Consider the following 12548-nt stretch of genomic DNA (forward strand, 5'->3'; position numbering starts at 1 on the left):
GCTTGGCATCAAGAGTCACTTATCACCTGTATAAATCTTAGGAACGTCATTTATCTCAAATGAATTTTTTTGTAATTCTCTTCCTCCCCACCCCCAACTATGGATACTTTCCCTACAAAAGTTAAATTGTATATATATTTGTGAATCAACATTTAATAAGCATCTTCTATGTTTCATTAAGTGCTAGATACTAAGGGTTGTAAGTTCTCAGAAAGAAACAATCCCTGCTCTTAAGAAGCCTGCCTTCTAATGGGAGACCAAAAGTGAAAAAAGATTCTGTGGTTTAACAGTGGGTTAGTTCAGGAGGGAAGGCTCTTGGGAGGATCAGGCAGAGCTTCCTGCAGAGCTGTCTGTCTTAAGAACAGCTTCAGTATTAAAGGAAGAGAGGGGCTCTGAGGCAGAAGGAAGGGGGGGAAAGCGTTCCAGGAAGGAGGCAACACTGAGGAATGGAGGCATATGTGGGTACAGCCCAAACGGCCACCTCACTCTTCTTCACAAAGAGCCAGAGGGATACAATGTCCAATAAGGCTTGAAAAATAAGTTGGGCCCCGGTTGGGGGGTGTTTTTAAAAACTGAAAAGAGAAGTTTGCAAGTTATCCTAAAGTCAGTAGGAAGTCACAGGAGTTGATAAAGTAGAGGAGACACATGGTCAGACCTCCCGGTAAAGAAAATTGCTTAGTCATAAGTGTGTAGGATAGATTAGACTTGAAGTTCGGTCATTTTCATGACCTTGTTTGAGGTTTTCTTGGCAAAGGTGCCAGACTAGTTTGCTATTTCCTTCTCTAGTGCCTTTTACAGATGAGGAGACTAAGGCAAAAAAGAGTGAAGTGACTTGTCCAGGGTCCCACAGTCAGTAAGTATCTGAATCCAGATTTGAACTTAGGAAGATGAATCTTCTTAACTCTGGGCACAACACTTGAACCACTGCCCTGTACTGTTGTTCAGTCAAGACCTGAGGTAGGGATTCATGGCACAAGGGCTTCTTTAACTTCAGGAATTAGAGAGTAGAATGAGTTTGAGGTGAAAATGATTCAATATTAAACAGTGTTCTCTTTTTCTGTATAGATATCCTCATCTAGTATCTATCCAGTCTCTTCCCACCATGGCAACCTATGGACAGACCCAGTACAGTACAGGGATCCAACAATCCACGACTTATTCACCGTACCCTCCTCCAGCACAAGCCTATGGAATACCTTCCTACAGTGAGTAATATTTATATCTGTATGTTCTTCTGCCTGCTCACAACAGCTTTATACTTCTCTAGGTGGCAATTCTTGGATGGCCTGGAATGTTGGTCCCAAGTGAAATCTTATTTCATAGAATATCAGAACTGGAAGGACTGAGAAAAGGTAGAACTGAAAGGTTCTATATTTCACAGAACTCCTGAGATGGACATAACCAACTGAAAAAGCAAGAGTAGAAGATAACCTAGCATCATGGAGTCCAACCATCTCTTTTTATAAATGAGGACCATCAGATTCATTAGAGAAAATTACTTAATCATAGCAAATTAACAAGGGACAAAACTGAGAGTAGTACTTGGAAATATGTCTTCCTCCGCTCCCTTATTTAATGCTTCAGAAAGATACAGAATGATGAAAGTTTATAATCAGTCTTCTCTCATAAGTCCTTGACCTAGAGTTTGATGAGTAGGGAGACTTGGAATTCACTCAGTGTTAGAATAGCATACTCTGATCTTCAGAAGAGATAACAGTGGATAGAGCACCAGCCCTGGAGTCAAGAGGACCTGAGTTCAGATCCAGCCTCAGACACTTAATAATTAGCTAGCTGTGTGACCTTGGGCAAGGCACATTAACCCCATTGCCTTAAATGAATAAAATTTTAAAAAAAGAAAAAAGATAGCAATTCTCTCCATTCATCATTCCCCATGCAGAGACAACACAACAGCAAGGACCTTTAAATTCAGTATAATTCATATTTATTAAAGAGCTACTTTGAGCAGGATACCAGGACTATAGAGGTTAAACATAAATAGAGCCTCCTTGCAAATCAATGAATGAAAATAGCATTTAATTTAGTCTTCTTATGTGCTTAGTGCTGAGAATCCAAGTAAAAAATAAAGTAAGACAGTTCCTATTCCTAAGGAGCTCACATTCTAATGAAAGGGATAACAAAAATGAAATATTTTAGCTGCAAGTCAGATGGAGAAATCCTATGGTCTTCAGGGTACAGTGACAAAGCTACTGTTAACTGCTGCTACTAATATTAATAATACCAACAAACATTTACGTATTACCTACCATGTGTCAGCCACTGTGATAAGGACTTAACAAATATTATCTCATTTGATGTTCATAGGGGCCGCTAGGTGGCACAGTGGATAGAGCACCTGCCCAGGAGTCAGGAGTACCTGAGTTCAAATCCGGTCTCAGACACTTAATAATTACCTAGCTGTGTGGCCTTGGGCAAGCCACTTAACCCCACTGCCTTGCAAAAACCTTAAAAAAAAAAACCCAAAACATCATTTGATGTTCATAATAACCCTGGCTGGTAGGTGCTATTATTATCCTCATTTTACAGTTGAAGAAACTGAGACAAACAGAGGTTAAGTAACTTGCTCACACAGCTAATTAGTATCTGAGGCTAGATTTGAACTCAGAGCTTCTTGCCTTCAGTCCCTGTACTCTATCCACTACACCACCAAGCTACCTTTTCTTATATGCCATTTCCAATGATAAAATCATTATCAGTTTTTGATTTGGAGCTATTTGACAATACCAAAGATTTTGGTGGCAAAAACTTTCTTTCCTGGATCTTTGATGGCTGTGGCTATAGAAACTGTTTGTCAGGTTGCATTTCCACCTGGGCTGCTGGGATGATGACTACTAGTAATAGCATGCCAAAAACATTATCATTCCCAAGGTTCTTGGGTTGAGGGACCTGAGATGAAAATCAAGGTGCTGATGGCAAGATTTGCCCAGCACATAGTACCTTCTGCCTCTCTATCTCACTGCTTTGCTGCTTCAGCCAGGCAGGCTTGTAGTATATATAAAAATGAATAAATAAAAGCCTATTAGAAGAGAAGAAGGAAAATTTAAAACTGGAAAATTTAGGGAAATCTTTACAGATGAGATGATGTGTGAGCTGAAACTTAAAGTAAGATAGATTCAGAGGCAATATTAAAGGGACAATACATTCTAAAAGGGGGGGGTGGGGATGAGAGAATAGTGCATGGTTCAATTTGGCTCATACACAGACTACATAAGAGAGAATAATGTTAAATAAGGAAGCCAAGTTATTCAGGACTTAAAATTCTGGGCTTGAGGCATCTGTGTTCTGTCCCAGAGGCAATAAGTGGCCACTAAGATTTTTGAGTGGATGAGTAATGTAGCCAGAGTTGACCTGAATTAGGAAGACAATTTTTGTAGCTGTGAGAAAGATGAATGAAGGAGAAAGACCTATTAGTAGTGATAGATAGAAACAACTTCGGTTCAGATATTGAGTTTGTGTGAAGAGAAAATGAAAAGAGGGACTTTTTGCTAGAGACACATATAGAAAGAGGCAGCATGGTGTATAGTAGGACCTTTGGAATCAGTCAGAAGAATTATGAGTTCAAATCTTGCCCCTGATATTCAATACTTATGTGTCTGTGGGCAAGACCTCTAACTAGCTCTTTGAGATTCAGCTTCTTCATCTATAAAATCGGAATGACGATATTTATACTATTTACCCCAAAGGAAGAACTGTTCAAATGTGCGCCTGAAGCAATATATTCCATAGACATTTAGGGGCTGTTAACTGTTTTTGAGCAGGTAATATGACCACAAACTTTAGCATGCTATATAAATGTCTGTTTTTCCTGTTCTATTTACAAATCAGATCTTGAGTAATAAGTGTATTGTCTTTTCTCCTTTTTCTCTTGCAGAAAAAAAAAATCACTTAAAATATTAAATATATATATATAGTATGTATATATAAATATATATACATACACATAATCATATATATGAGCTATCCCACTTGGCTGACAACCAAGAGTAATGGAGTTTTGGTTTTAGACAGAAAAATAAAACTAGCTCTATTTCTAGACAAAACATGGCATTGTGTGGAAATTAATTTGGTGCATAGTTCTTGCTCTGTCAATAACATAAGCCTTTCAGAGAGTTCACCCACTTGCAAATATTAATTGAGTCTGTATTGTAATAGGTTAAGAGTTCACTTGGATAATGCTTGAATCATTGAAAAAAATTTTTTTTAAATATATAGGTGATGTGTAAAAACATCTTCACAGACGTCTACAGATCATTGGGGCTTGAGCTGAGTAAGAAGAGATTTCAAGCAATGAGAAATTACTTACAGTGGAGTAGCTAGTGACTTTCTGATTACTGAGTTTCTGAGATTCTTAACCTGCCTGTATAAATCCCCAAGTGATCCATGAATAGGTTTCAGGGTTAGGGGAAATGGTCCATGAATTTGGATGAGGAAAAAAATTACATCTTTATTTTCACTAACCTCTAAATGAAATGTAACATTTTCTTCCATTATGAAATTTAAAAAAAAATTAGAGAAGAGTTTTTAATATTCTCCAGATTGCCAGAGAGGTCTATGATAAAAAAAAAACTTTTAAAACATCCTGATCTAGTTCAACTACCTCATTTTACAGATGAGGACACTAGGTCCCCAGAGAAATTAAGAGACAGTTTAGGATAATACACACAAGTCTTGAGGTGAGATTTGAACCCAACTCCTCTGATTCCAGGACCAGCCCTCTTTCCATTGTTATTAATGCTAAATCACAAGAGGGTGGATCACAACTTCTCTAAGATTTTGTACAGGGGATTCCTACATTGATCACCATGTAGAGATGAGTTCAGTTCTGGGGGCTACATTTTAGATATTGTATTGACAAACTAGAACACATTCAAAACTGGGGAACTAGGATGATGAAAATCCTGGAAGCTATGTCATTTGAGGATCAGTGACAGGCAGTTGGAAAAAACTTAGGGGGAGGAGAATGGGAGAGTAGAAGCATGTTGTAGCTTTCAAATATCTTATATGTAGGAAGATTAAAGGTTATATATTTAACACCTTGTGATAAAGGGAGAAAAAACAACTAAGATCAAAAGTTACAGAATCATAGATAGATCTTTATTTAATGTAAAGAAGTTTTTCACAATAAATATTATACAAAATGGGATTTTTTAAATGATTATATGAGTTGGGGGCAGCTAGGATAGAGTCTCAGTCCCTGAGTCAGGAGGACCTGAGTTCAAATTCGACCTCTTGCACTCAAGAATTGCCTAGCTGTGTGACCTTGGGCAAATCACTTAACCCCATTGCCTTGCAAAAATAAAACAACCAAAAATAACTATATGAGTTGCTACAACTCTTTGAATGTGTATTTGGAGGATGGTCACTAGAAGAATGTAAATTCTTCTGAATAGATTCAGTTCAAGCACTATCTTTTATGTGAAGCTTTTGATTGCTCCCTCCCAGCTTCTGGTTCTTCCCCAAATTCCCTCAGAATCAACTTTATTTTTTACACACACACACACACACACACACACACACACACACAAGGGGGGAGACAAAATGTACCTTGTATATAAATATACATAGACAGATATATGTGAAATAAGTTATACACTCTTCAGATATTTGAAAGCAATTCTATAAAATAGAATATAAGCTTCTTGAGAAGCATTATTTTACTTTTGTCTTTGTATTCCCAGCATCTATCAATGTGCCTGGTATATATTGTCATTATCATGGTTGACTCTTTGTGACCCCATTTGTGGTCTTCTTAGCAAAGACAATAGTGGTTAGCCATTTCCTTCTCCAGTGGATCATCTTTTGTCAAAATTCTCCATTATGTCCTGTCTTGGGTAATATGGCAACCCATAATTTCATTGAACTATTCAAGTCCCTCTGCTGCAACAAAGCAGTGATTCCAGGAGGGGAGTGCCTAGTATAGAGCAGGTACTTACCAAATGAAGATCATGGAAAAATAGATTAAGAACTGGCTTTACAGTCAAGACATCTGATTGTGTGATCCTGGACAGATCACTAGCCTCTTGATGTCTCAATTCTCTAAGGCTAAAGATACCAAACATGCTGCTTGCTGTCTTTAACACTCATTATGGCCCAAATAAGAATAAATTGTAATTTGGAAATGTTTAAGAAAATAAATAAAAATATAATAGAACACAGATAACATTAATGCATGGCTTTCTGAGTCAATATGCAACTCACAGGAATCCACATATACCACCAATTAGTGGTTCAGTGACTCCACTGTTATCGATATTTTCCAATAATTCTTGGTAGAGAGAATTTCCTCACTAGAATTTGACTAGACCAGGATTCTTAACTTTTTGAATCATAAATCCTGATGACAATCTGACTCTATGAAGTCATTCTCAGAATGATATTTTTAAATACATGGGATTACAAAACCAGTTATATTGACATTCAGGCTAATTTTTCTTTTACATTGACAAATCCCAGATTAAGAACTCATGACCTAGACAAATTAAATCATAGGTTTGAACAAATAGTAATTAGTATTAGAATATAGTCTTTTACTTCAGAAAAGATTTTTATTTGTCCAATCTTTTTTTTTTTTTTGCAAAGCAATGGGGTTAAGTGGCTTGCTCAAGGCCACACAGTTAGGCAATTATTACGTGTCTGAGGCTAGATTTGAACTCAGGTACTCCTAACACCAGGGCTGGTGCTCTATCCACTGCGCCACCTAGCCGCCCCTGTCTGATCTTATTTGATCTTCACCCACTCCTATGAATTAACTAGTTATGAGTATTATCACTATTTTGCAGATGAGCAACAGAGACCCAGCGAGATAAGCTAATTTATACAAAATCAAATAGCTAAGTTTAAAAAACAAGTTAAGAAATGACAAATCACTCCAGTATTGTCAAGAAGACCCCCAAATGAGGTCATGAAGAGCTAGAATAACTAAAAAAAAGCAAACAAAAAATAACTGACCAAGAACAAACCTAGCATTTGAATGTAGGTTCCCCTAGTTCCTAGTTCAGTATTCTCTTCTAGTAGATGATTTTATTTCAAAAATTAATATATTCTGCATTATATTAAGTTTTTCAGCAGAAGGTAGATGAAGGCCTGTCAGATATCCTTAAGAGGGTGGAGAGTAGAATTACTGCATTGGGTGGGGCTTGGATTAGATGTCTTCTAAACTTCCTTATTGTAAGATTCTACGGTTCTAAACACTGTCTGGACAAATACTAGGTTTTTTTATGAATCATGCTTCCTTTGTCCTTTGTAAAGAACATTTAAATTCCCTTCTTTCACCTCTGTTTAAATATTTTTTATGAAGATGAAATACCAAGTGAAGAGACTTGGGTGAGGAAGGCAGATCTGTGTAGGAGACACCTGAGGGCTCTTCCATCAATCAATAGTGAATACCTTTTCTATACCTAGGACATCTGATGGGTAGCAGGTTGCAATTAAAGCTCTATCCACCTTGCTTTATGGGCAATCCCTTTACAAGAAGCATCTATTAGGAAATACTCCTCTTTATCTGCTATGTTGAATTCTTTGGGTCTCTTTGTCTGAATCAGGGTGGTACATTGGAAAGAGCTCTGGATCTGAAGTCAGAAGTCCTGAATTTGAAACCTGACTGTGTTACTTAGTACTTTAAGGGTACTTTGGTGTACCTTAATATACTTTCTCCCTCTGGGTATCACTTTCTTTTTTGTCAAATAGGAGATGGATTAGTATTTATGCTAAAGTCACTAAAAAGTAGAAGAATGGATGGATGGATTTTTCCTTAACATTATAAAAAATATTTCTTTAAATCAAAAACTACATAATAGACCATATCAGAATCTTTCCCACTTAGAAGAGGGGTATAAAAAAAGACATCTAGGTGGCACAGTGAATGAAGCACCAGATAAGGAGTCAGGAAGACCTGAGTTCAAATCCAGCTTCAGACACTAGCTCTGTGACCCTGGGAAAGGGTCATTAAACCCTGTTTGCTTCAGTTTCCTCATCTGCAAAATGAACTGAGAAAGGCAACATTAAACCTCTTCAGTATCTTTACCAAGAAAATTCCAAACGGGATCACCAAGAATCAGACCTGAGTGAAAAACCAAAAGAAATTTACTATTATTTGACATGATTATATGAATTTGTGTTAATTGTAGCATTGAATCAAGAATAAGAACAAATCAATAACATGTATGAAGTAATTAATATAAGGTAGTTTTGGTAGGGAATGCACTGGCAGTGTGAGGGATCAGGAAGGGCTTCACATAGAAAGTGATTCCCAAACTGAGTCTTGAAGAAACACATGAATTACAAGAGCCAAGGGTAAATAGAAATTGTATTCCAGGCTTTGGGGGAGGACAGCTAGTTGGTACACTGGATAGAGCTCTGACCTTGGAGATAGGAGGACTAGAGTTTGAATCCAGTCTCAGACACCACACTTTCTAGTTGTATGACCTTGGGCCATTCTCCAGTCATCGTGATTCATAATCTGGCTACTGGATCCAGCTGGCTCCAGAGGAGAAAGTGAGACTGGCGACTTAGCAAAGCACCCCCCCCCACACACACACACTCAAATCCAATTCCTGTTCTTGTCATGGCTTCACTTCCCTGATGTTGTAGTCTTCTTCAAGAATGAAGGACAAAAAAAAAATTGTAGAGATTAGAAATGATTAGGAGTGTGTACAGAACCACAAGTAAGCTGATAGGCCTGGGTTGCATAGTATGTGGAGTTGAATAATGTGTAAGAAGACTAGAAAGGTTAGATGAAAGCAGATTGTGAAGAGCTTTAAATATCAAATAGACCAGCATATATTTTAGCTTTGATGTAATGTAGAATCACTGAATCTTACTGAGTTGGTAAGAGACATGAATAGACCTGTGCTTTAGGGAAATCATTTTTGCATGGCAAGATGAATTTTTGAAGGGAGAAACCTGAGGTAGAGAAATTAGGTGGAAGACTATTGTAATCGTCTAGGTAAAAAAATGAATGGAAATATATGAGCAAAAAAAATATTAAAGCAGCTTTATTTTCTTTTTTAATTTATTTTTATTAAAGATATTATTTGAGTCTTACAATTTCCCCCCCAATCTTACTTCCCCCTCCCCCACTGAAAGCAATCTGTCAATCTTTACTTTGTTTCCATGTTGTACATTGATCCAAATTGAGTGTGATGAGAGAGAAATCATATTCTTAAGGAAGAGACAAAAAGTCTAAGAAATAACAAGATCCGACAATAAGATATCTGGTGGTTTTTTTTCCTAAATTAAAGGGAATAGTCCTTGAACTTTGTTCAAATTTCATGGCTTTTTATCTGGATACAGATGGCACTCTCCTTTGCAGACAGCCCAAAATTGTTCCCGATTGTTGCACTGATGGAATGAGCGAGTCTATAAAGGTTGATCATCACCCCCACGTTGCTGTTAGGGTATACAGTATTTTTCTGGTTCTGCTCATCTCACTCATCATCAGTTCATGCAAATCCCTCCAGGCTTCCCTAAAATCCCTTCCCTTCTGGTTTCTAATAGAACAATAGTGTTCCATGACATACATATACCACAGTTTGCTAAGCCATTCCCCAATTGAAGGACATTTACTTGATTTCCAATTCTTTGCCACCACAAACAGGGCTGCTATAAATATTTTTGTACAAGTGATATTTTTACCCTTTTTCATCATCTCTTCAGGGTATAGACCCAGTAGTGGTATTGTTGGGTCAAAGGGTATGTTCATTTTTGTTGCCCTTTGGGCGTTGTTCCAAATTTCTCTCCAGAAAGGTTTGATGAGTTCACAGCTCCACCAGCAGTGTAATAGTGTCCCAGATTTCCCACAACCCTTCCAACAATGATCATTATCCTTTCTGGTCGTATTGGCCAGGCTGAAAGGTATGAGGTGGTACCTCAAAGAGGCTTTAATTTGCATTTCTCTAATAATTATGATTTAGAATAATTTTTCATATGGCTATGGATTGCTTTGATCTCCTCATCTGTAAATTGCCTTTGCATATCCTTTGACCATTTCTCAATTGGGGAATGGCTTTTTTGTTTTAAAAATATGACTCAGTTCTCTGTATATTTTAGAAATGACTCCTTTGTCAGAATCATTAGTTGTAAAGATTGTTTCCCAATTTACTACATTTCTTTTGATCCTGGTTACAGTGGTTTTATCTGTGCAAAAGCTTTTTAATTTAATGTAAACAAAATCATCTAGTTGGTTTTTGGTGATATTCTCCAACTCTTCCTTAGTCATAAACTGCTCCTTTTTCCATAGATCTGACAAGTAAACTAGTCCTTGATCTTCTAATTTGCTTATAGTATTGTTTTTTATGTCTAAATCCTGTATCCATTTGGATATTATCTTGGTAAAGGGTGTGAGGTGTTGGTCTAATCTTAGTTTCTTCCATACTAGCTTTAGATTTTCCCAGTAGTTTTTATCAAAGAGTTTTTATCCCAATAGCTGGACTCTTTGGGTTTATCAAACAGCAGATTACTATAATTGTCTCCTGTAAAGCAGCTTTTCTTTCAACTGATTTATTAATATATTTTTAAAAGAAAAATAATAATTCTGATATATATCTACATATGCATATATATAATTAGCATAACTAAAACTGATAGAGAAAATATTCATTCAGCAACAAAATGTATCAGATATTTGTGCTTATAGTTTAGGTTGTGCATATAATTTTAACAGACATAAAGACCACCTATCCAATATACATGCCTAGTTATATTTAATGTCAAAAAACCCCATTACCCAAATTCATTTTTAGATTTAATTGCAGTAATAAAATTGTCAATTGTCTTTGAAGCATAATTAAATTAAGTAATAACATAGAGAGAGTAGACAGACAGAGGCATCAAGGGAATTCTGATGGGGAAAAGGAAGAAGAAGGATTTGTACCACTATATCTCAAATTATATATAGTAGTTATCAAAGCAATATGGTAGTGAAGGATAGAAAACAGAAAATTGGGTTAATAGAAAAGATAGATAATCTAGAATTATACCTAAGGCATTCAGTAAACTAGTGTTTGAAGTCTGAGATCACAACATATTAAAAAGCAAATAATAAAACTTATTGGGACAGAGGAAGGGAATTAGTGATAGTGTTGCTAAAGAAGAAGAAAAGAATGTAATTGAAACACTTAAAAAATATATACAAGAGAGCCAAAGAAGTTCTGAAGGAGAAATAAGTGATATGTTAGATAGCATCATGGTAAGAAATGGAATTATACTACCTTTTGCATCATAACTTCTACTCCAATTCTAAATCTCTTGCTCTAATGTTTGCCGTTGATAATACTTTGCTGAGTCTTATTTCTGGATTATCCCTACCATCTACCTTCTCAACTCCCTACTCATGGTGTTAAACACCACTAAGCAAGTCATACAATTGAACTGAGTCCATTACAGATCTGTTATTGAGTGACGGAATAATCTCAGTTGGTCCCTAACTGCTGTTCAATGATCCTTTTCTCTGATTGACTGTATATTTTATTCTCTGTAGCAGCAACTCCATATCTCTTTTCTCTTTAATAAGCCTCCCAAAAGACTCCCCATTCCTTTCCAATTGAAGACTATCTATGACTAACTGAGAATAAAGGACCATCAACCACAAACTCTTTCCTTCAAAACCCCTCTTCATTGACTCCCATTTTCCTTTTTCACTCCAATCTCTGGCAGAGATGCCCTTGTTTTTTCTAAGACCAAGCCCTCTACTTGTGTCCTTGATCCATCTCCTCCTATCTCATCTGGAGCTTTCCTATTTAATTATGCCCCGTTTGCATCTCTAGCCTCTTCTCAGCTATTTTCCTATTCTCTCCTTCCTGCAAACATATCTAGGACCTTCCCTTCCTTAAAGGGGAAAAAAAAAAACTTCCTCCTGATTCCATCTTCCCAATCTTACAAACTATATCTTCACTTTATCAGAGCCAAACCTATAGAGAAAATTGATTATATTTTCTCCAGATCCTTACATCCCTCTCAGTTTTCAATTCTGTTCAACTTTGCTTCTGATCCCCCCCCCCCCCCCACTCATCTGGATATGTGCCCTCCAAAGTGATTACTAGTGATCTTTTTTTTATTTCAAAATCAGTATACACCCAAAATAAAGCTCATCTTCCTTTCTAAATTTCTATTTTACTCAAAACTTTCTTATTTTTGTTGATGGCAATATTCACCTTCTAATAAATCCTGGTCCTTAACTCCTTAGTCATCTTTAACTATTATTCCTTAACCCTAACACTCCTCCATCCAGCTGCCTACCTTTCTTTCACATCCATTCCCTTCTGTCCATTCACACAGCTACTATAATAATAATAGCCTGTACATTTGAAATCATAAAAGAATTTGAACCTCATGAATAATGTTTTGAAATAGATAGCAGTATTGCTTTTCCTGTTTTATAGTGAGAAAACATCATTTATGAGGAAACTGAGACCCAAAGAGATCAAATAATTTGCCCATGTAACATAGTTAATAATTGTTAGAGGTGGAATTGATTTAAAGTCAACTCTTCCTGATTGAGAGGCTATTTTATTCCATCTCAGTTCAAGTCATCT

At 36.6% G+C, this 12548-nt stretch overlaps 1 protein-coding gene across 3 annotated transcripts in view; it reads left to right on the top strand.

Moving 5' to 3' along the window:
* The window catches only part of EYA2 (EYA transcriptional coactivator and phosphatase 2), a 250980-nt gene that overhangs the window by 106902 nt on the left and 131530 nt on the right, over positions 1–12548 (top strand). For 2 of the 3 annotated variants that reach the window (XM_074210160.1, XM_074210161.1), the window contains exon 4: positions 1066–1205. In XM_074210160.1, the coding sequence (XP_074066261.1) occupies positions 1066–1205 (140 nt within the window). Of the gene's footprint in view, positions 1–859; positions 958–1065; positions 1206–12548 lie in introns of those variants that run through there. The other variant, XM_074210162.1, reaches the window with a different exon arrangement.

This window comes from Macrotis lagotis, chromosome 1 (genome assembly GCF_037893015.1).
Source record: "Macrotis lagotis isolate mMagLag1 chromosome 1, bilby.v1.9.chrom.fasta, whole genome shotgun sequence".
Taxonomy (NCBI): Eukaryota; Metazoa; Chordata; class Mammalia; order Peramelemorphia; family Peramelidae; genus Macrotis; species Macrotis lagotis.